General features: G+C 42.4%; 1 protein-coding gene across 3 annotated transcripts in view; it reads left to right on the top strand.

Annotated features, from left to right (window-relative positions):
- HCCS (holocytochrome c synthase) overlaps positions 1–20,300 on the top strand; it is a 338,093-nt gene that overhangs the window by 65,908 nt on the left and 251,885 nt on the right. For all 3 annotated transcript variants that reach the window (XM_069641282.1, XM_069641281.1, XM_069641280.1), the window contains exon 2: positions 1,330–1,450. In XM_069641282.1, coding sequence (XP_069497383.1) covers positions 1,336–1,450 — 115 coding nt within the window. In that variant the 5' untranslated portion in view covers positions 1,330–1,335. The remainder of the gene's footprint in view (positions 1–1,329; positions 1,451–20,300) is intronic.

Here is a 20,300-nt window from a genome sequence, read left to right as displayed (position 1 = left end):
CGCAACACGAAGCGTTGGCTTCACAACATGGACTCGATGACAGCCTAACCCTCCAGAGCCCAGAACTACTGACTGCCGACGGTATTTTTTGTAATTAATGTACTTATTTCAGACTATGCATGTATGTATCTGTAATACTAAGTATGTATCTATCTGTAACTGTAACGTAACCTTTGATTACTGCACTCAACTGTAACCAGATCTAACTTACGCGCCCGTATGCCCCCGGCCTGGCTGCGCTTTATAAATAAAATAAATACAAATACAAAACCCTCTCTGGTACATGCATCCTTAGGCGTCTGGCGTGTATTCATTCATGATTTTGGATGTTATTGCTTGGAAAGCAATTTATACATATATCACACATATATAAAAATACAATTTTGATAAACAGGAGGTCATGGGAATCGGGCATCACCCCGTAATCGGGAGGTACCTCCTGAGGAACAAAAAGCTACGACGTATGATGCAGAAAAAAATCTACTACATGAGACCATAATTTTTGATCTATTGTATTTGGATGTACGTGATTACTTCGAATACGAACATTACGAAGACGAAAATCTCGCATTCTAAATATTCATATTAGAAATAAGCACCTACTACATGGCCTTTCTACATTCCACTCGCCCCACCCCCTTACTCACCTTTTGGTGGCACACTTTGCTGTGTGCCGGGCCGAGTCACTGCAGCGCCAGTTCCCTTCGCTTCCATGGATGGGAACCGGCGCTGGAGGGTCTTTTTTTTTTTTTTTTCTTTCTTCTCCAAAACGTTTTGGATGCTGGGGACACTCCCGATTCTATTATTGTAAACCAGGGTGCAAGGGACACCCCTGCTTCCCTTGTTAGCTATAATGAAAACCGAATGGTTCAAATGTTCTGCATTTTCGGCTGTATGTAATTTTGGTACCCGATCATTTCAACCATTGTTTTTTGTTTTTTCTATATATATATACAGTATTTTCGTGTGAAACCATTGTATGTGACCCATATTGCTCCTTTATACATTTTCCTTAATGCACAAAGGTAATGTCAGACGGGTATGTTTGTATGGCACCACGTGGCCTGGGCAGTAACAAGTCGCTCCTGGTGTCAAATTAGCCACATCCTTTTAGGTTGCACGCAGGAGCTAAACAGCCCCAACTATGTCCATCCCTGAACAATCTTTTATCTTTAAGCAGGTAATGTTGCTTGCAGCCAGTATTTAAGATTAAACATTTCTGGTACTCGTAACCACAATGTTTCCATAACTAAGCATTAGAGATGAGTAATTTGAACATGTTTTTGTTGAGACATGAAGTTTTGACTCTCCATGCTTTATCATTTTAAGGTTGCCATGGGTGCTTCTACATCTGCATCGCCTAAACCGGTTCAGCCACCTAACGTTCCAGCTCAGCCTGATCAAGCATGTGCACCTTCAGGATGTCCTATGCAGCAAAACCGAATGGAAGGTAATCACTTAAGCCTTGCTAAAAATAGATAACAAAATAATTATTTCCCACCCCCTCTTTTTAGCCTTCAGTCTATCTCTAAATACTACTTGAGAATGTTGCAATTTTCACGCATACCTTAATTTGGAAATTGTGTCAGATATAACCATAAAAACTTTAAGATTTAAATGAAACAATAAAAAAAACGCAGAGCTGCCTGAAACCATTCCAAAATATGTCCAGTACCTTTTAGCGGATATGCATACCGGAAAGTAAAGGGGTTATGTATCTTGTAGTAAGTGGTCCATATTTTTTAATGATTTGGTAGCATTTGTGGGCGAGTTTTTATTTTTTTTGCACCTTTCTTTTTGATAAAGTTCCCGTCCTTTTTGATTCATACTTGTACATGGTTCGTCCTACATCGTATGAACCAGAGTCCTTTTTGCACAGCAAAAACCTTTAACTGAAAATCTAGGGCATCTTTGCCCGATGGAGTACTTCACACCTCCCTCCAATTTTACCCCTCCCTCCAATTTTACCCCTCATCATTATTTTGTTCCATGCTGGTGGGACTGGATCCATTTCAGTACATTGTGGGATGTATTTTGCATGTTAAGGTTCTCCCTCCACCCCACCCACATCCCATTCTACACTATTTATGCCATGCAAGTTTAGGTATTCCCTATGCAGGTGCTCTGAGCGGCAGTCTCCTGTATCCGATTTGCATGTTAGGGAGATTTATCATTTGTATGCTTCATCCCCACTCCTAGCGAGACCCCAACACTTTTTGCTGGACTTTTGAGCCTTTTTCTTTCAATCCTGAATGAGTGGAGCCTTTTTCCACTCATTCGATCTTGCGGTCTGTCTTTTGGAACTCTATTCTTTGTATTCTGCCTGCTCTTAAAGGCATCTGTGTTTTACTGCTGCAGCACACAGCTCCTTATAGGCAGTGTTGCTGGATACCCTTAGGGCCCCACTTTAAGATAATTTTTCTATATCCTCAGAGTAACTACAGTTCTTAAGGATACCTAGTATCCTCCTTCTCTCTATTCCTGTGACTTTAGTCACATAGACAAGCTCCTAGTTATGACTGGTGGCAGTGGATGTGTTCTATCAACTATTGTGTAATTTTTATACCGCAGGCTATTCCCATAGTCTCGATAGTGCACAATAGAGGCACCTAAGTACCAACCTTTTTTTCCCCATTACTAGCATGGGTGTTCTTTGTTAGCCCTTCTACTATTCTGGGAGGGGGAGGTCAATGTGTGTGTGTTTTGTGGGGGAGGAGTCTTCCACACACCTGTCCTTCATCTGCCCGACTGCCTAAATAGGACAAGGTCCCACGGAGGGAGTGGGGGGAGTAACCGAAGACAACCAGAGATGACCGCAGACCCGTTGCAGCACCGTGAAGCGACCACTGCTATCCTGACCCAGTTTTCTATGCAGCAGAAGAGCTCTGAAGAGGACGACTCCTTCCCTTTGGCTGGTGGGAACAACCAGTCCCAAGACTAACTTTGAATCGAGCCATCTCCCGATGTCCTAGGAGTTTACAGAGCTGCAGAACCCCAATACTAGGAGACCTGCTGCCCATTTCGAGTGCATCATCGTGGAAAGGCCGAATCCGTCCAAATCTTTGCTGAACCTGTAAAGATACTCCATAGATCCATTCCAACTCGCCTAGACCCCCTCGCCAGAGTACGGCACTGCAGGACGGGATGAAGTTTGACCAACAATCCGTGTCCTTTGTTGGTGCTGCAGAAAAGGCATCAAAACCAGAGAATGAACCAAGAAGTTGCTGAAAGTCATGTCCCAGGTCCTCCCTCGTCCTGTCTTCAGTCATGAGACCAAGGAATCCGGAAGTCTGGTCCAGAGCTGCAACATCGCGGAGCATCCAGTACAAACATTTTCTTCTAAGCTGAGGTACTGTGGGGGAAAAAGGTATTGCTTACCTGATTCCAAGAAGTCGCTCCAGAGCGTTGGAGTGCACCTAGAGATGTCGAGGGTCACCCCCTCTTACATCCGACTCAAGCAGCTGCTTGTGTCCCTTCAAGTCCTTTTACAGGTCTCCCTTGTTATTTGTTAACTTGCTGCTTCTAAAACACTAGAGACTGGTAGACATCCTCTGGAACTCATCATATTCTGCTGCTTTTCAAGTCTTTGAGCCCTCTCTGAACTGCCTTTAGCTAAGGTTGCGTTTTTGGACTTAAAAGACTTGCTGTGCAAAGAAACAGTCACTAGAACCAGTCGCTAGAACCTTCAATCAGGCTAATTTTACACTAACTAACCATTGTCCTCCCTTAAATTGACTTTACTATATGTGCTTGCAGAGTAAATGCATTAACATATGAACTGTTAGAAACCGCAGGTATGCGTAAATAATCGATAATCTGATAACTTTGTCTTTTCCTTTTCTAACATTGCTATAAATGTAACACTGAACAAACACAAAAGTGGAAGTGTAGTCTCAAGTATTCCAAAATGTTCTAGTGTAAACGTCTAAAGTATTTGAAGTGATTCTGGTGTGCATATATAATATAATTTTATATAAATTATAAGTGTAAGAGTTTCTTTGTTGTGCATGTTTAACTAAGGTTCAGTGTACTTACCTACAGCTCACATCTTCCTCTTAAGATGGGCCTGACTGCTCTCCACTCTACCAAGGCCCTGAGTTAGTACAGACGGATACTAAGATTTGGAGATCTATAAACCACAGGGAGAGCTTACTAAAGTCTTACTACCAGTAGGACTTTGGGAAAACTCCCATAACGCATGTACTATGCTTCAAGTGATTGGGAGCACTGCTGGCTCTGTGACTCCACCTCGGTTGTGCTGCAGGCGACCAGTTTAGTGCTGGAGTCCTTCAGAAATCATCTGCCGGTGACCTTTAAGTAGTTTCTTCAAGGGAAGTAATGCCATAAAGTAGGACAACCTAAGACTACACAGATGAGCGAGTTCCTGTGCCTCTGTCCCTGGAAGGATCTTATCGTTTCAGGAAGAGCTGACCCCTTGCTACCAGTCTCCTTGTAAGATCCCTAATTGGGACCGAACACCAGTGATCAGGCTCTGGTTGGGTCTAGTAATGGGGCTTCCCATGATATGTCGCAGGAAACCGCTTAGGGATACTTCAGAAAGTAATGTTTGGAAAGCAGTCCCTGATGTCTCGTACCTCAGGGATGATACTATGACAATTCTTGAAAGTTAGGCCGAGTATTTACACAGGGTGGATGCTGAAGTGGGCTCAGCTTCTCCCTTTCTCCATCTATGCAAGAGACTCACAAAATGGCGGTTTGCATGGAGGCGACTGAAGCACATTCGGATACCATTTTGGGGCCATCAACTGTTAGCTAAAATCCACTGGGTCCTTCTTCAGACTGTTTACACATGATTTCCTTAGATCAGGGTTTTGGAAAGATTTTAACTAGACCCAGAGTCAAGAACATCAGTCCAAACTAGGATTAACTGGGCTTCTCAGCATATTGCCTAACTATCCAAGGGGTACGTTTTTGACTCCAAATAAATCCAGGAAACAAAAAAGAAGTGCACAGATTGCAGAAAGACAGCTCTTTAATGCAGGCCATTAACGGTGGGAAGATAATCCGTCACATGTGACCAAAGCCAAGGGACTCTCATTCTCGCTCTGCCCACATCGGATCAGTTTTTATAGATAAATACCACAAAACTGCTGTGATGTTTCGAGCCGGGATCACCAACATGGGGGCATGTATTGTTGCCACAAACTCATTCCTCTCCAGGATGGCAGTAATTGCACACAATCTAACCCACCACAGATTCAATAAAGGTCCATGAGTGCTGCTGTGCCCCATTGGATGTCTGGGAGATTTATCATCTCGTCACACTGCTTGTTCGTGTCTAAAAATACAGTGTTGTTGCCTCTGAAACACAAGGAAAATCATGTAAGGATTGTGATCTTTGTCTGGGGTTTGTTGATCATTCCAGGTCCAGCGCCCGACACATTTTCCCCCAGACATTTAACCAGTTTAATTTATTAGTACTACACTCTTTGGCAATTCTAACATACCTCCTGCTTTGCACACAATCAGCCCTTCAACCCATTCATTTATTTAGAAAATGGCACCTTTTGTCTGTAAACAAGGTGGTCTTTAGCAGTGAAGCTGCTCCTGTCCTACTTCATCAGAACATCGGAATGTGGGTGGTACCATAAAAACAGGCCTCTTCTTTCCCTATCCTGCTTGATAGCTGATTATAACACTCCGTAAATAATGATGTTCTTCATTTTTATATAATTATCCTCATTTGCTGTTTTGTTAGTTTCTACCCTCTCTACTTAAACCTGATGTGCCAGAATCATCCCTTGCACCCTACATAAGGTTAGGTTCACTAAACACTGTGCCACCACGAGTGGCATTTCTTGCAGTATGAAAAATCTAAGAGTGGCTGTTGCATGGGGGAATCAATGAACAAACAAAACAAGGTTCACTCGATTTCTCATTATCCACCGCCCTCATATGGCGGTACCACAGATTGTCATCTGCAGGGTGATTAACATCCTTCGATCTACCCAAATTAACACTTGGATTAGAAATATCCCTCCATATTCTAGTTATGGAAACGAAAATATTCATCGGTAGATGTGCAAAATTAAGATCACTATTGGACCCACCCCTATAAAGAAACCATATCAATTCGACCATGAAAAAGGACCTAAGCCAGAAGAGCAGGACAATGTAAGGCCCATAAATTCTCATACTATCCATAGCCTTTGGAGAACTTTTATGTCCAACAATCCAAAAGGACGTATTGTTTTAAAAACAGTTAAAAGGAATGTCGCTCATTATTTCACTCCCCTCATTTTGCTCCTGCTTTTGGAGAGGGAGGGTGGAGCTTGTCCCTTTCCTGACATCCGTGATGTGGATCCATGGGGTCCGGCCCGCGACTTTGATCGCTGTGGGTATGGCATAGAGGACGTTGTCTGGTCCTTTTGGTTCTTTCCACTTGCGCACAAAGTTACTTACCCACATGCAATCACCTGGGAAGAGTTGTAGTCGCTGTTGCTGTGATGATTTTTGCAGTTGCTGCAACAAGTCGGTCACTGTTTGAGCATACTCCCTTGGTGGGGCCCAATCTGGTGAGAGATGTCTGACAGATTTTGTTAATTCCCTAAGATACCCCCCAAATTAACCTCCTTACATTTCTGTAGAATTGTGTGAATCGGAGGCTGTGTGTGCGGGTGTGAGTGGTATATGCTGCCTCCTGCTAGTAACTATCTCATGTGGTGTGAGGTGATGATCAGAACCAGGCTAGTTGTGTAATAGAAATAACGCAAGCAGCAGGCAAATGTGCCAGCTCTTGTAGAAAGTGTTGCATAACTTTTCAAGCTTTTCTTTTAATAAACCATTAAGGTGCTCCACTATCTTGTTGGTTTGGGAGCTGTGCAGTAAGCACAGTCTGTTCTTTTTGCCCAATAACGAGAAGATCTCTTTAAACATCTCATTGAAAAAATGAGCCCTGTTGTCTGATTTCAGGACATCACATATTCCTGCACTAGATTTTGCATTTGGGTGAACCCAGCTCCCTGCTTCAAGCTATCGGGAAAATGGGCACACAACAACAATTAGATGATGTTACTGCATCTGTTAACCATGTTCACATAGCCAAAGGGCAAATTTCGAAAAACTGCTGGGTTGAGGTGGGGTGTTGTTAGTGGGGGCGGGCGGGGCAATGTAGTATTCAGGGTCCTTAGTGTGCAACCCGTGGTGTACACTTTGCACGTCATATATTTGGACATAAAATTGTCAACATGTTCCTGTAGGTTTGGAATCAACCACTCTTCCTGTAAATCTGCTACAATGTTGTGTGTGTTTGTGTGTGTGTGTGGTGATGCAACTGTTTGAGGGCAACTGTGAGTAATTCTTATGGCATAACTGGTTTCCCTGTTCTCAAAAAAATGGTTCGGAATCACAGATGGGGATAAAACAGATTTCTTACTCTGTGAGAGTATCTATTCCATATACAAAAAGAAATCCTATTTGTTATTCAAGTGTCGCCCTTCACTCTTCCCACATCAAGTGGAACATTTCAAAAGATTATCACAAATTTTATTAATCATCAATTACCGTATTTTCTTAAACACAATCATAAAAATGATCACAGTACATAAAACACATACAAAGTGCTAAAACAACACAAGTAGAACCACCATAAGTGAGACGTAGTACTATACTTCTTCAAAGGATCAAACATGTGTAACCAAATAACACGTTGATTCCATTGCCTTCCTACTTTCAGCTTATTCCCTATTAATCTATCTAAAACCCTGACTTTCTGTCCTTTTTGAACACCAATGTAGGACATTCTTCAGGGGAGTGTGTCTTGTGTCGAACTTTAAAATCTTCTTTAGTTGGGGAGAGTACCCTGTTGGTCAAAAGGACACCCTATTAGTGTTTAGTTTTCAATATTAGTTTCTATTTCCATATAATCAAGCCATTATCCCTAAAGGGGCTATAACAGTATGTGTATTATTACATACCTCAACTTCCTTATATTGACTCTTGGACCTTTACTGGTTCCTGCTGCAGATTCCCAAATTTCTATTGGAATTCTCGCTCTTGCTCCTTTTGATTCTGATCTAGTGTACAATGGATGCACATTACCATAGGTTATCATACGTAATGCACTAAATTCTTTTCTTAGTATATGTAAAACCATAGGAACTTACCCAAAATCGGATATTCCCATCCACTTCGTTTGTCTCTTGCTACCAAATAATCTGTTTTCTAATAGGTGAATGTTACCCTGCAAAACAGAGTGCCATCTCAGTTTTTCATATTAGTCTTTCAATTTGGCCTGCCTTACTTTCAAATGCATCTTATATTGTTGAAAATAGTGAGGAAAAAACGTACTTTTGTCATTAGGTAATATATTCCACCACACTTGGACTTTATTTCATCCAAAAATATTAGCCTCCAATTCTTTTCCTTTTTCAAATTTTAATTCTATAAAACAAAGCCAAAATAAAGGCTATATTATAGATCTATGGCTCCCTTTAAACAATAAATATTGTACCAAGAGTATCTGCCCCACTTACTTGAGAAAACCGCATGTTATTCGGATCTGCCTCAAAACATCCCGTTCAAATCTGGATGCTGACGCTGTCAGCTACCCCAAAAACTATGTCCGCGGTGGAGACGGTAAAAAACACGGAATTCCATGTCGGACAGAGTTCTAACGCGGAGGGGATACCCTCGCAAACCATGATAGGCCCCTGGTGTATGCGGGCCTAGTTGACAAAAATTATGTTCAAATGTTGAATATTGAGGGCCCTTAATTCTCAAACTAGGCTGGGCCACAAGGTGGAAACCTTTATTGGAATACAAAGCTCCTTATGTTTTTCAATATATAGAGACCCAAACAGAAGTATGTGGTCTAAATTTACAAACATGGGGAAGATGCATTAAGTCACTAGGAGATGAAATATATGGGAGGTCTGACTGTTTATAGTTAACTAGTTTCCCTGAAATATTTTATCTCCATATTAGATCTGTGGGGGAGACTGAACACCCTAATTTGTCCATAACTCTGTCTCGTGTTGCGGAGCCTGTGCTTGCAATTCAATAAGTCGGGCCAAGGAAAGAGCATTGTAAGGAATTGCGCTGGTTATTGCTTGTTTTTTTTATTATTTATAGTGCGCACCAGACCCGAGGGTATTGGGGCACCAAAGGCATCAAGAGTTGTTCAGCTTAGGTAACATTATCTTGCTGTGCAAGATCATACATTACAACAATTAGTTTTATACATGAATATAAGTAGTCAATATGTACAGAGTACAGGCATAAGCGTGCCTGTTACACACTATGGTAAAAAGCATTGTGAAGCAAAATGAAACCATATATAACACTGTGAAACAATATATGCACTATGTACAAAGGGGAGAGTCTAGTAATCTACATGTACACTGTCAAACGTAATTTTCCTTGATCCAATGTATGAGGTTGGACCTAAAGCGTAGGTAGGGTAGGCCTTCCCTTAAGGTAGGGGGGAGGGAGTTCCAGTATTGTGCGGTTTTGACTGGGAAGCTACTTCCGCCAGTCTTCATGCATTTGAATCTAGGCACTAATAAGAGGTTGGCATTGGCCGTTCTCGAGGGGCAGTTGGAGGATTGTCTTGTAAATCTAGCTGTGAGGTAGTGTGGGGCAGTATTGTGCAAACATTTATGTGTCAGGGAGGCTGTTTTGAGGAAAATGTTGTGTTTCATAGAAAGCCAATTGTTGGATCTTCTGAGGTCAGAGATGTGGGCTTTCTTGGGAAGGCTTAGGGCTGCTCTCAGGGCGTTATTTTGTAAGGTCTTATTGGTGATCTATTTGTTACTCCCTACATATAGGGCATTACAATAGTCCATTTCAGAAAGGACAGGGGCTCTTGCTAGGGTGATGCAGTTGTTAGAAGAAAGGAAGGACTTGGCTGCTCTGATTAACTTGCAATTATAACAAAGGAGGATAGAGGATGCACGCTCACGGATTTAGAAACTAAAGGTAACAAACTTTAGGGAAAAAGTAACAATAACGTCTGGGTGCGGGGGAGGAAAAGTGGCCCTGGCACAGGGCTACCTAGATGTACAAAAAAAGAGGAAAGAGGATCCAAACTGGAACCCTCCCGTCCCCTGCACACCGTAATGATGCGTCAATACGACGCCTTAATGTACAATTCAAGAGATTTATAATGGATATCGACATTGCATACAATTTAATGGAAAAGAACAATTTTAGTTAAAGCTAATAATGCAGTCCATTCTTTAAATATAGAAAACAAGTGTTTTTCCAAATGCAAAAGACTGAGAAAATTCAGTTCATTTCATTGAGGACGGCTGACGCGTTTCGAGAAGTATATTCTCTTATTCATGAGCCAGAGTTCATGTGTAAGAACTAGATGTAAAAGATGTAGAGAAAAGAACAATAAGGATAGTGTTGCTACCAAATCACTTCCACAACCTATATAGTGTTTATCATTATACAGTCAAATTCTGCCAGCAAAATCACACACACAGTGTCTCAACAATCATATTGTCAGCAATGGAATCGCATTTAAATTAAAATAACAGTTTTAGATTGAGTTGCATCCAAAGCCACAGGCAACCAGATTCGACGATGGCCAAATGGTCAATTCAAAGAAGAAAGTTCAGTGAGAATGGATTTTCTGAACAAAAAGGGCGGAAAAATGCTCACCATGACTCACTAAGTCCTTTGTGTTAGTGCATTTAGAGGTGACTCTGTGGGAACAGAGGGTTCAATTGGACAGTGAATGCTGCAGTACAGCGTGGAGCGGATGTCCAATGAGCTGCAATAGATAATGCGAGTGATCTATTGTCCATATACTTTCACTGAGTAATGGCCGGGTTGGTCTAAATTAAAAGAACAAACACTCACCCTGACAAGGTGAATGTCCGTCTACGGTCGTCTGAATCTTGTCAAATGGGCGCCGTGGACGGCGTGTGATCTTAAATTGAGAGCACAGTGGCAGGATCTGTGGGGAACCCAAATGTGCTACGTGTTAGACTGTGAGCGCGTATATACAAAACAATGAGTTGATCGTTAACTCTGTGAGCGCAATATAACTTACTATCAATCCAGCGAAGTGTGTATGGTATCAGCAGCCTGGGAAATTCAAAAGGGAACGAGACAGGGGTGCCCGCTATCGCCCATGCTGTACATACTGGGCCTGGAGCCGATCGCATCATACTTTAGGCAACAGCTCTTCGACGCTGGCATCAAGGTGGGGAATGTTCACCACATAATATCCCTATACGCGGATGACGTTCTTCTATACCTGAGAAACCCCGAGGCCAACGCACCAACAGCGCTAGAGGTACTCGACAATTATGCGAAAAACTCCGGAATCAGATTTAGCAGAAGTAAGTCCTCCGCGTTCCCCCTGGCGGGTTTACGCGGCACACCAGAAAACGATCTCCCAGCTGTAGGAATAGGGTGGCAACTGGACAAGTTTCGGTACCTAGGGATCAACGTGAGCCACACCCCGCTACTCAGGCACGAACACAACACAGAAGTCGCAACCACGAGTCTTCGACGCTCTATAAAATTCTGGTCCAAGCTTCCGCTAGCAATGGTAGGCAGAGCAGCGATTGTCAAGATGATCATACTCCCCAGATTCCTGTACTTTTTCGTGAACATTTTCCACTATGCCGACCGCCCTTCTTCAAGAAACTGGAGGCAATCATCAAGGACTTCCTGTGGGGACCTCACAGACATTAACTATCGCTATCCATCCTATCCCTGCCACATAAAGAGGGAGGAATAAAGCTACCAGATCTCCAGTTATACTACCTGGCTGCCCAGTTAAGCCACATAACGAATTGGCTCTCGGACGAACCTTCGGCTGAATCAAAACTACTGAGGCAATCCTCGAACAACGTAATCCCCAAGGAAACCCTATGGCACCCCATACGACAATCCCCGGTTACCCCATTGGTAATTGAGCTGGGAAGGAAGATATGGGCCAGGTCCTGTTACATCAAGCGAGTGAAACACCCGTACTCTCCGGATAATCCTATCTTGGCAGACACTTGTAGAATGGAGGCAGACCTATCCACAGCAAGGAGGTGGGAAGAAGCCGGCATATACACATGGGGTGACATGTTTGAGGAGGGGGAATTCAGGGACTTCGATTCAATAAAGGACATTGAAGGAATACCTCCAGGCCAGTTTCTCTGGTACCACCGCCTCAAGCAGACCGCCAAGAAACAATGGAACAGCTGGCCAGAGGAGCCCACCCGAGACCCTCTACTACAAGAGATGCATGATCTTGCCGATGGGTGGAGACCAGTCTCCAGGCTCTACAACAGACTATGTGACAAACCCAACCCTAAAGGCGAAGCTCTGAGGGCGAGATGGGAAGCAGACCTCGAGACCCCAATCACGGACAAAGAATGGGAAAGAGTGTTAATATTCCCCAAAAAAGTGTCAAGGAACGCTAGGTTCGGCCAGATTCAGTTGAACGTCCTGTACAGGACATACATGACCCCACACAGGGTTGCTTCCTTCAACAAGACATCCTCCCCAGCATGCCCATGGTGTGGGAACGATAAGGCGGATATGATCCACATGTTCTGGACTTGTACTAGGGCGATGTCACTATGGTCCAAAGCTAAACAGACTTGCATGGACACCGGAATGCTGAGGTACGAATGGACTCCTAGCGAGTGCCTACTGGGAAATTACCCCAGACCCAGCAAATTCAAACATATTGTTAGGTTAATGGACATCTCATGCATCCTGGCCAAGAGAACCATCGCAATGGCTTGGAAGACGCCATCGGGCCCCAGGCATGAATGCTGGTTAAAAGAGATGGAGAGATGGACGGCAGCCGAAACGAGAGCCTGGCAAGATGGTACCACATCATGCGGCGACACAGAGAGCGGCACCTTGGACTCTTGGAAGGCCCTCCTGAGAGACATACGCTTCAGCGCTGACTACAAACCTCCCTGATAGCCCATAGCATCGCACCGAAATGAACTCCCTGCACCGGGCCTGAACCGACGGACTCTGTATGCGACCCCCCCCTGCTTCCTGAAGCACTGGAGTAATGGCCTCGACCCATCCATCCACCGAAACATTTGCCACCAAATGAAGACTGTTGTGGTTTTTGTTGTTCTTTCCCTCTTTTTCTGTTTTCCCCTCCCCATTATTTTCTCCTTTGCTCACCTCACTGTTTAATTTTCAAGTTTGTACCGCACACATTTTCTCACCAAATACCAACCAGGCAACCTACACCCAGCGTGCAGTTATTATCTTGTGTGTATCGAGCAGTTCGGTTGTGGGTGCGCGTTCATTAGTGGAGATTGTTGCTAGGGGAAAGATGCTTCCTGCGAAGTAAAAGACCCTCATACATGCATTAGGCAGTCCGTATAGTGCGTGGTGCATCGAGGTAGAAGACGGACTCATGGTGGAGTTCATGTTAAGCGCTTGTGCAACCCGGCGGCCATGTTTAAAGATGTAACCCATACAGATACTGGGGAAAAGGTATAGGGGGAGATCTGGATTTAACTAAAGTCCATATAGATCGGATCACCTACTGAGAGAGATCCAAATATAAAGGTTCAGGTTGGGTGGCTTTGCATTTACAAGCTGTACAAAGAAATTATAAGGCTGATATGGCAGATCCATATACATTGTGTAAACAGTTTCCACAGAGTGATGTAGTTCATATATTCAGAAACAGAGGGGCAATCACTGTCTATAGGATTACATACATTGTTAGATATCCTAATGGGGTTCCTAATAGGTAAAGAAAGTGCAGATACTTATAATGTGTAGTGGGCAGGGGGTAGACTATACACATACAGAGCCTGATTGAAAAAAAGGGAGAGATTGGACGTTAAAACCTCTTCAGATTAAACATTTTAAAGAAAATTCATCGTTGAGACCCGTAGGGAGAAGTGTGTTTAATTAATGAATCCAGTATTTCTCTCTGCGGGAAAGTATTTATTGGTAGTCACCACCCCAATAGGGTTTTATAACTACTTCTAGGACTTCAAATTTAATCTGAGCCACAGTGTGTTTGTTATCCATGAAGTGTCTCGAGAGGGGTGATTTTTCATGTTTTTGCACCTGATGTTCGATTTGTGCTCTGTAAGTCTTTCTTTGACGGATATTGTAGTTTGCCCCACATAGAGTTTGCCACTTGGGCATTTGATCGCATAGATCACTCCAGTGGACATACAGGTGGCATAGTGTCGTAATTTGATCTTTTTGCCTGTGTATGGATGGATGATATGGTCACCTTTGGTGACATTATTGCAGTGTGAGCAGCAGAGGCAGGGGAAAGTTCAATTTTTTTTGGTTTGTAAAACCATTTGTTTATCCTTAGGAGGTATTTCTGCTCTGACGAGTTTATCTCTGAGATTCTTGCCACGTCTGAAGGCAATCATGGGTGCTTTGGGGAATAGTTCTTTAAGTGTCTGATCATTGTGGAGAATGTTCCAATGTTTTCTGATGGTTTTACCTATTTGGAAACTCTGTCTGGAATATTTAGTAATATGCAGTAATGGTGTTTCCTTGGTTTGGATTTTAGGGGCAAGAAGCTGTTCTTTACTGATGAGTTCTGATCTTTCTTTGGCTCCCTCTAGGATTGTCTCTGGATATCCTCTGGCTTCAAATTTCTCAAATAATCTGCTGCTTTCTGTGTTCAGGCCTGCAGGATCTGAAATTATGTGTTTCAATCTCAAAATTTGACTGTATGGTAAACTTTTCAACATTGATTTTTGGGTGAACTTTTCAACATTGTGAAATGTAACAGTATTTGCATCGGTCGGTTTATGGTATACAGTGGTCTTAATGCGGTTTTCCTTAATTTCCATGTCCGCATCCAAAAAGTGTATATGTGGTGTTCCTACCGCCATGGTAAATTTGATATTATCGTGGATGGTGTTCATGTAGTTAAAGAAAGAGTCCAGTTCATCGCGTGTCCCGCACCAGATACCGAAAATGTCATTGATGTATCGTTTCCACATTAGGATCTTGTATGACCATTCAGGGTGGTCCAATACATGTTGGTGTTCCAGTCTGTACATAAATGTGTTGGCGTAAACTGGGGCCATTGAGGAGCCTATCGAGGTACCAGTTGTTTGTAGGAAAAATTTCCCCTGAAATCTAAAGTAGCTATTGTAGAGTATGATGTCCAGAAATTTCAAAATCAAATTCTTGTTACCCGTGATGTTAGAGCTATTGGATTAACCATTGAACTGCTCTTATGCCTTCATCGTGGGGGATAGATGTGTATAAGCTACACACATCCATGCTGAAGATTATGCAGTCGGCACTCAAAGCTGTGATCTCTTCAATACAGTTTAAAAAATCGGTTGTATCTCTCAGATATGTAGAAGTATCTTGAACAAGTTTTTGAAGTGATCTATCCACATAGGTAGCTAGAGGATCGAAGATGCTATCAGATCCAGCTACTATGGGTCTCAATGGCGGGTTGGTGGGGTTCTTGTGGATCTTCGGGAGACCGTAAAAAACCGGAGTGATGGGATGTTGATTGAATAGAAATGTACCTGTCTTCACATTGATCCAGTTGTGGTCCACTGCTTCTTCAATGGTGTTGTTAATCAGTACCTTGATTTTGTTAATGGGATCTCCATCCAATTTGGTGTAGGTGTTGTCATCGTTGAGGAGGGTGAGACATTTGGTTGTGTAGTCATTTGTGTCCATTATTACGATTGCACCTCCTTTGTCTGCCGGTTTGATCGTTATTTCTTCATCTTTGGCTAACGCTTCAATGTGTTCAAGTTGACATCTTTTCACATTGCTTGGTGTAGTCTTCTGATAATTGATCCACTCAAGGTCCTTCATCACCATATTCTCAAATAAATTGAGCATAGAGTTTTGTGTGTAGGGATCAAAATTCCTTTTAGGACGAAATTCAAGGGTGTCGGTTTCTTGGGAGCAATGCTCCTGATCCATATCGGTGTTGAAAAAAGTTTGAGTCTTAGTTTTCTCAATAATCTATGCAAATATATTTTTTCCTCAGAGTGTAGTGTTGCTTGTAGGTACAAATGATAATCCACGGTTGAGCGTATCTAGTTGGCCACTCGTCAAGTTTTTACTGGATATATTTACCACCAGATTTTCGGTCATTTGTTTTTTTCTTTTGTTTGGACCCTTTCCCTCTCCTCGTTTTTCTCTTGATTTGTCTTATTCCTAAAAAAACACCACCTGAGGCCCCAGTGCTGGCTGTCGTTGGTGGGGTTGCTGTGTTTGCAGCGGCAGAATCTCTGGGATCGGTGTCGACGTTCAGTTTCCTTGTTGGTAGGTCGACGTCTATTGTCAGATTGAATTGGGTCCTCTAACAAACTTTAGGGAAAAAGTAACAATAACTTCTGGGTGCGGGGGAGGAAAAGTGGCCCTGGCACAGGGCTACCTATATATACAAAAAAAGAGGAAAGAGGATCTTTTTTTGTATATCTAGGTAGCCCTGTGCTAGTTACCTTAGTTTCTAAATCCGTGAGCGTGCACCCTCTATCCTTCTTTGTTCTGATATTTTCTCACTGGTACCATATACCAGTGTGGCACAAATCGAAGGTAGCACCCACTTCTCCATATAATTTGGATAATATGTCTTTCTCACGCATTAATGATCTAACAGATAAACGTGCAACTACACTTGCTTTTGACGCGTCTGAAGCCAAATGCATACTGTCCCTAATCAAGGATACAGAGAAATCGCCACAATGTAGAGCTAATCCGGAAAGACTAATATTCCAGCTGGAGAAACTTGTCCGACATGAAATCTCTCAAACTACACGCGACGACCCTAGTAGAATATTATAAATCGCAGAAGATACCCCTTGGACTAAGGGTCTATCTACGCCCCACTCTATGCAGTGAAAGTAAATCATTTGTTGAAAAGTGGGACCATTCTAAACAAGTGCTCTCTCGACCTAATACTGTTGTCTATCGAAGAACTGTCGACATCCCTGACCTCAATTGAGACAGAAATCACTACACTCAAAACTCAACTAAGTGAGTTTAAAACATCTGAAGAACTGCTGCACTTTTAAGTGATTTCCAAACTTTCAGGATACAAACGGGACCTAGAACAACGTAAATTGAGGAAGTTCAAAAGAGATACTTTCAATTACCTCAACGACATTGTTTATACATGACATGAGTTTTACCACCACCGTGATCAACAGCGCAAATCTCGCTTTCCGGACAAACCTAATTCCGGCAGTGAAAGCAGCAGTAGTAGCATTGGGAACCCAATTCATTCTGACGATAGACGTCGACCTACCAACAAGGAAACTGTGAACATCGACACCGATCCCAGAGATTCTGCCGCTGCAAACACAGCAACCCCACCAACGCCAGCCAGCCCTGGGGCCTCAGGTGGTGTTTTTTTAGGAATAAGAGACAAATCAAGAGAAAAACGAGGAGAGGGAAAGGGTCCAAACAAAAGAAAAAACAAATGACCGAAAATCTGGTGGTAAATATATCCAGTAAAAACTTGACGAGTGGCCAACTAGATACGCTCAACCGTGGATTATCATTTGTACCTACAAGCAACACTACACTCTTTGAGGAAAAAATATGTTTTCATAAGATTATTGAGAAAACTAAGACTCAAACTTTTTTCCAACACTGATATGGATGAGGAGCATTGCTCCCAAGAAACCGACCCCCTTAAATTTCGTCCTAAGAGCAATTTCGATCCCTACACACAACTCTGCTCAATTTATTTGACAATATGGTGATGAAGGACCTTGAGAGGATCAGTTATCAGAAGACTACACCAAGCAATGTGAAAAGATGTCAACTTGAACACGTTGAAGCGTTAGCCAAAGATGAAGAAATAACCATCAAACCGGCAGACAAAGGAGGTGCAATCATAATAATGGACACAAATGACTACACAACCAAATGTCTCACCCTTCTCAACGATGACAACACCTACACCAAATTGGATGGAGACCCCATTAACAAAATCAAGGTACTGATTAACACCACCATTGAAGAAGCAGTGGACCACAACTGGATCAATGTGAAGACGGGTGAATTTCTATTCAATCAAAATCCCATCACTCTGGTTTTTTACGGTCTCCCGAAGATCCTCAAGTACCCCACCAACCCTCTGTTGAGACCCATAGTAGCTGGATCTGATAGCATCTTCGATCCTCTAGCTATCTATGTGGATAGATCACTTCAAAAACTTGTTCAAGATACTCCCACATATCTGAGAGAGACAACCGATTTTTTTAAACTGTATTCAAGAGATCACATCTTTGAGTGCTGACTGTATAATCTTCACCATGGATGTGTGTAGCTTATACACATCTATCCCCCACGATGAAGGCATAAGGGCAGTTCAATGGTTAATCTCCAATAGCTCTAACATCACAGGTAACAAGAATTTGATTTTGAAATTTCTGGACATCATACTCTACAATAGCTACTTTAGATTTCAGGGGAAATTTTTCCTACAAACTGGTACCTCGATGGGCTCCTCAATGGCCCCAGTTTACGCCAACGCATTTATGTACAGACTGGAACACCACCATGTATTGGACCACCCTCAATGGTCATACAAGATCCTAATGTGGTAACGATACATCAATGACATTTTCGGTATCTGGTGCGGGACACGCGATGAACTGGACTCTTTCTTTAACTACATGAACACCATCCACGATAACATCAAATTTACCATGGAGGTAGGAACACCACATCTACACTTTTTGGATGCGGACATGGAAATTAAGGAAAACCGCATTAAGACCACTGTATACCATAAACCGACCGATGCAAATACTCTGTTACATTTCACAATGTTGAAAAGTTCACCCAAAAATCAATGTTGAAAAGTTTACCATACAGTCACATTTTGAGATTGAAACACATAATTTCAGATCCTGCAGGACTGGACACAGAAAGCAGCAGACTATTTGAGAAATTTGAAGCCAGAGGATATCCAGAGACAATCCCAGAGGAGCCAAAGAAAGATCAGAACTCATCAGTAAAGAACAGCTTCTTGCCCCTAAAATCCAAACCAAGGAAACGCCATTACTGCATATTACTAAATATTCCAGACAGTTTCCAAATAGGTAAAACCATCAGAAAACATTTGAACATTCTCCACAATGATCAGACACTTAAAGAACTATTCCCCAAAGCACCCATGATTGCCTTCAGACGTGGCAAGAATCTCAGAGATGAACTCGTCATAGCAGAAATACCTCCTAAGGATAAACAAATGGTTTTACAAACCAAAAAAATGGGAACTTTCCCCTGCCTCTGCTGCTCACACTGCAATAATGTCACCAAAGGTGACCATATCATCCATCCATACAATGGCAAAAAGATCAAACTACGACACTATGCCACCTGTATATCCACTGGAGTGATCTATGCGATCAAATGCCCATGTGGCAAACTCTATGTGGGGCAAACTACAATATCCGTCAAAGAAAGACTTACAGAGCACAAATCGAACATCCGGTGCAAAAACATGAAATCACCCCTCTCAAGACACTTCATGGAGAACAGACACACTGTGGCTCAGATTAAATTTCAAGTCCTAGAAGTAGTTAAAAAACCCTATAGGGGTGGTGACTACCAATAAATACTTTCCCGCAGAGAGAAATACTGGATTCATTCATTAAACACACTTCTCCCTAGGGGTCTCAACGATGAATTTTCTTTAAAATGTTTAATCTGAAGAGGTTTTCATGTCCATCTCTCCTTTTTTTTCAATCAGGCGCTGTATGTGTATAGTCTACCCCTGCCCACTACACATTATAAGTATCTGCACTTTCTTTACCTATTAGGAACCCCATTAGGATATCTAACAATTTATTTAATCTATAGACAGTGATTGCCCCTCTGTTTCTGAATATATGAACTTCATCACTCTGTGGAAACTGTTTACACAATGTATATGGATCTGCCATATCAGCCTTATAATTTCTTTGTACAGCTTGTAAATGCAAAGCCACCCAACATGAACCTTTATATTTGGATCTCTCTCATTAGGTGATCCGATCTATATTGTCTTTAGTTAAATCCAGATCTCCCCCTATAACTTTTCCCCAGTATTTGTATGGGTTACATCTTTAAACATGGCCGCCGGTTTGCACAAGCGCTTAACATGAACTCCACCATGAGTCCCTCTTCTACCTCGATGCACCACGCACTATACGGACTACCTAATGCATGAATGAGGGTCTTTTACTTCGCGGGAAGTGATTTTTTTATTTTATTTTATTTTTTTATTTTATTTTTTTTCTTTTTCTTTCCCCTAGCAACAATCTCCACTAATGAAGGCGCACCCAAGACCGAACTACGCGATACACACGGGATAATAACTGCACGCTGGATGTAGGTTG

This window comes from Ambystoma mexicanum, chromosome 1q (genome assembly GCF_040938575.1).
Source record: "Ambystoma mexicanum isolate Mex_15411 chromosome 1q, UKY_AmexF1_1, whole genome shotgun sequence".
NCBI classification, from domain to species: domain Eukaryota; kingdom Metazoa; phylum Chordata; class Amphibia; order Caudata; family Ambystomatidae; genus Ambystoma; species Ambystoma mexicanum.
Note: the sequence above shows the minus strand (reverse complement) of the source record. Positions and strands in the feature narration are given on the sequence as shown.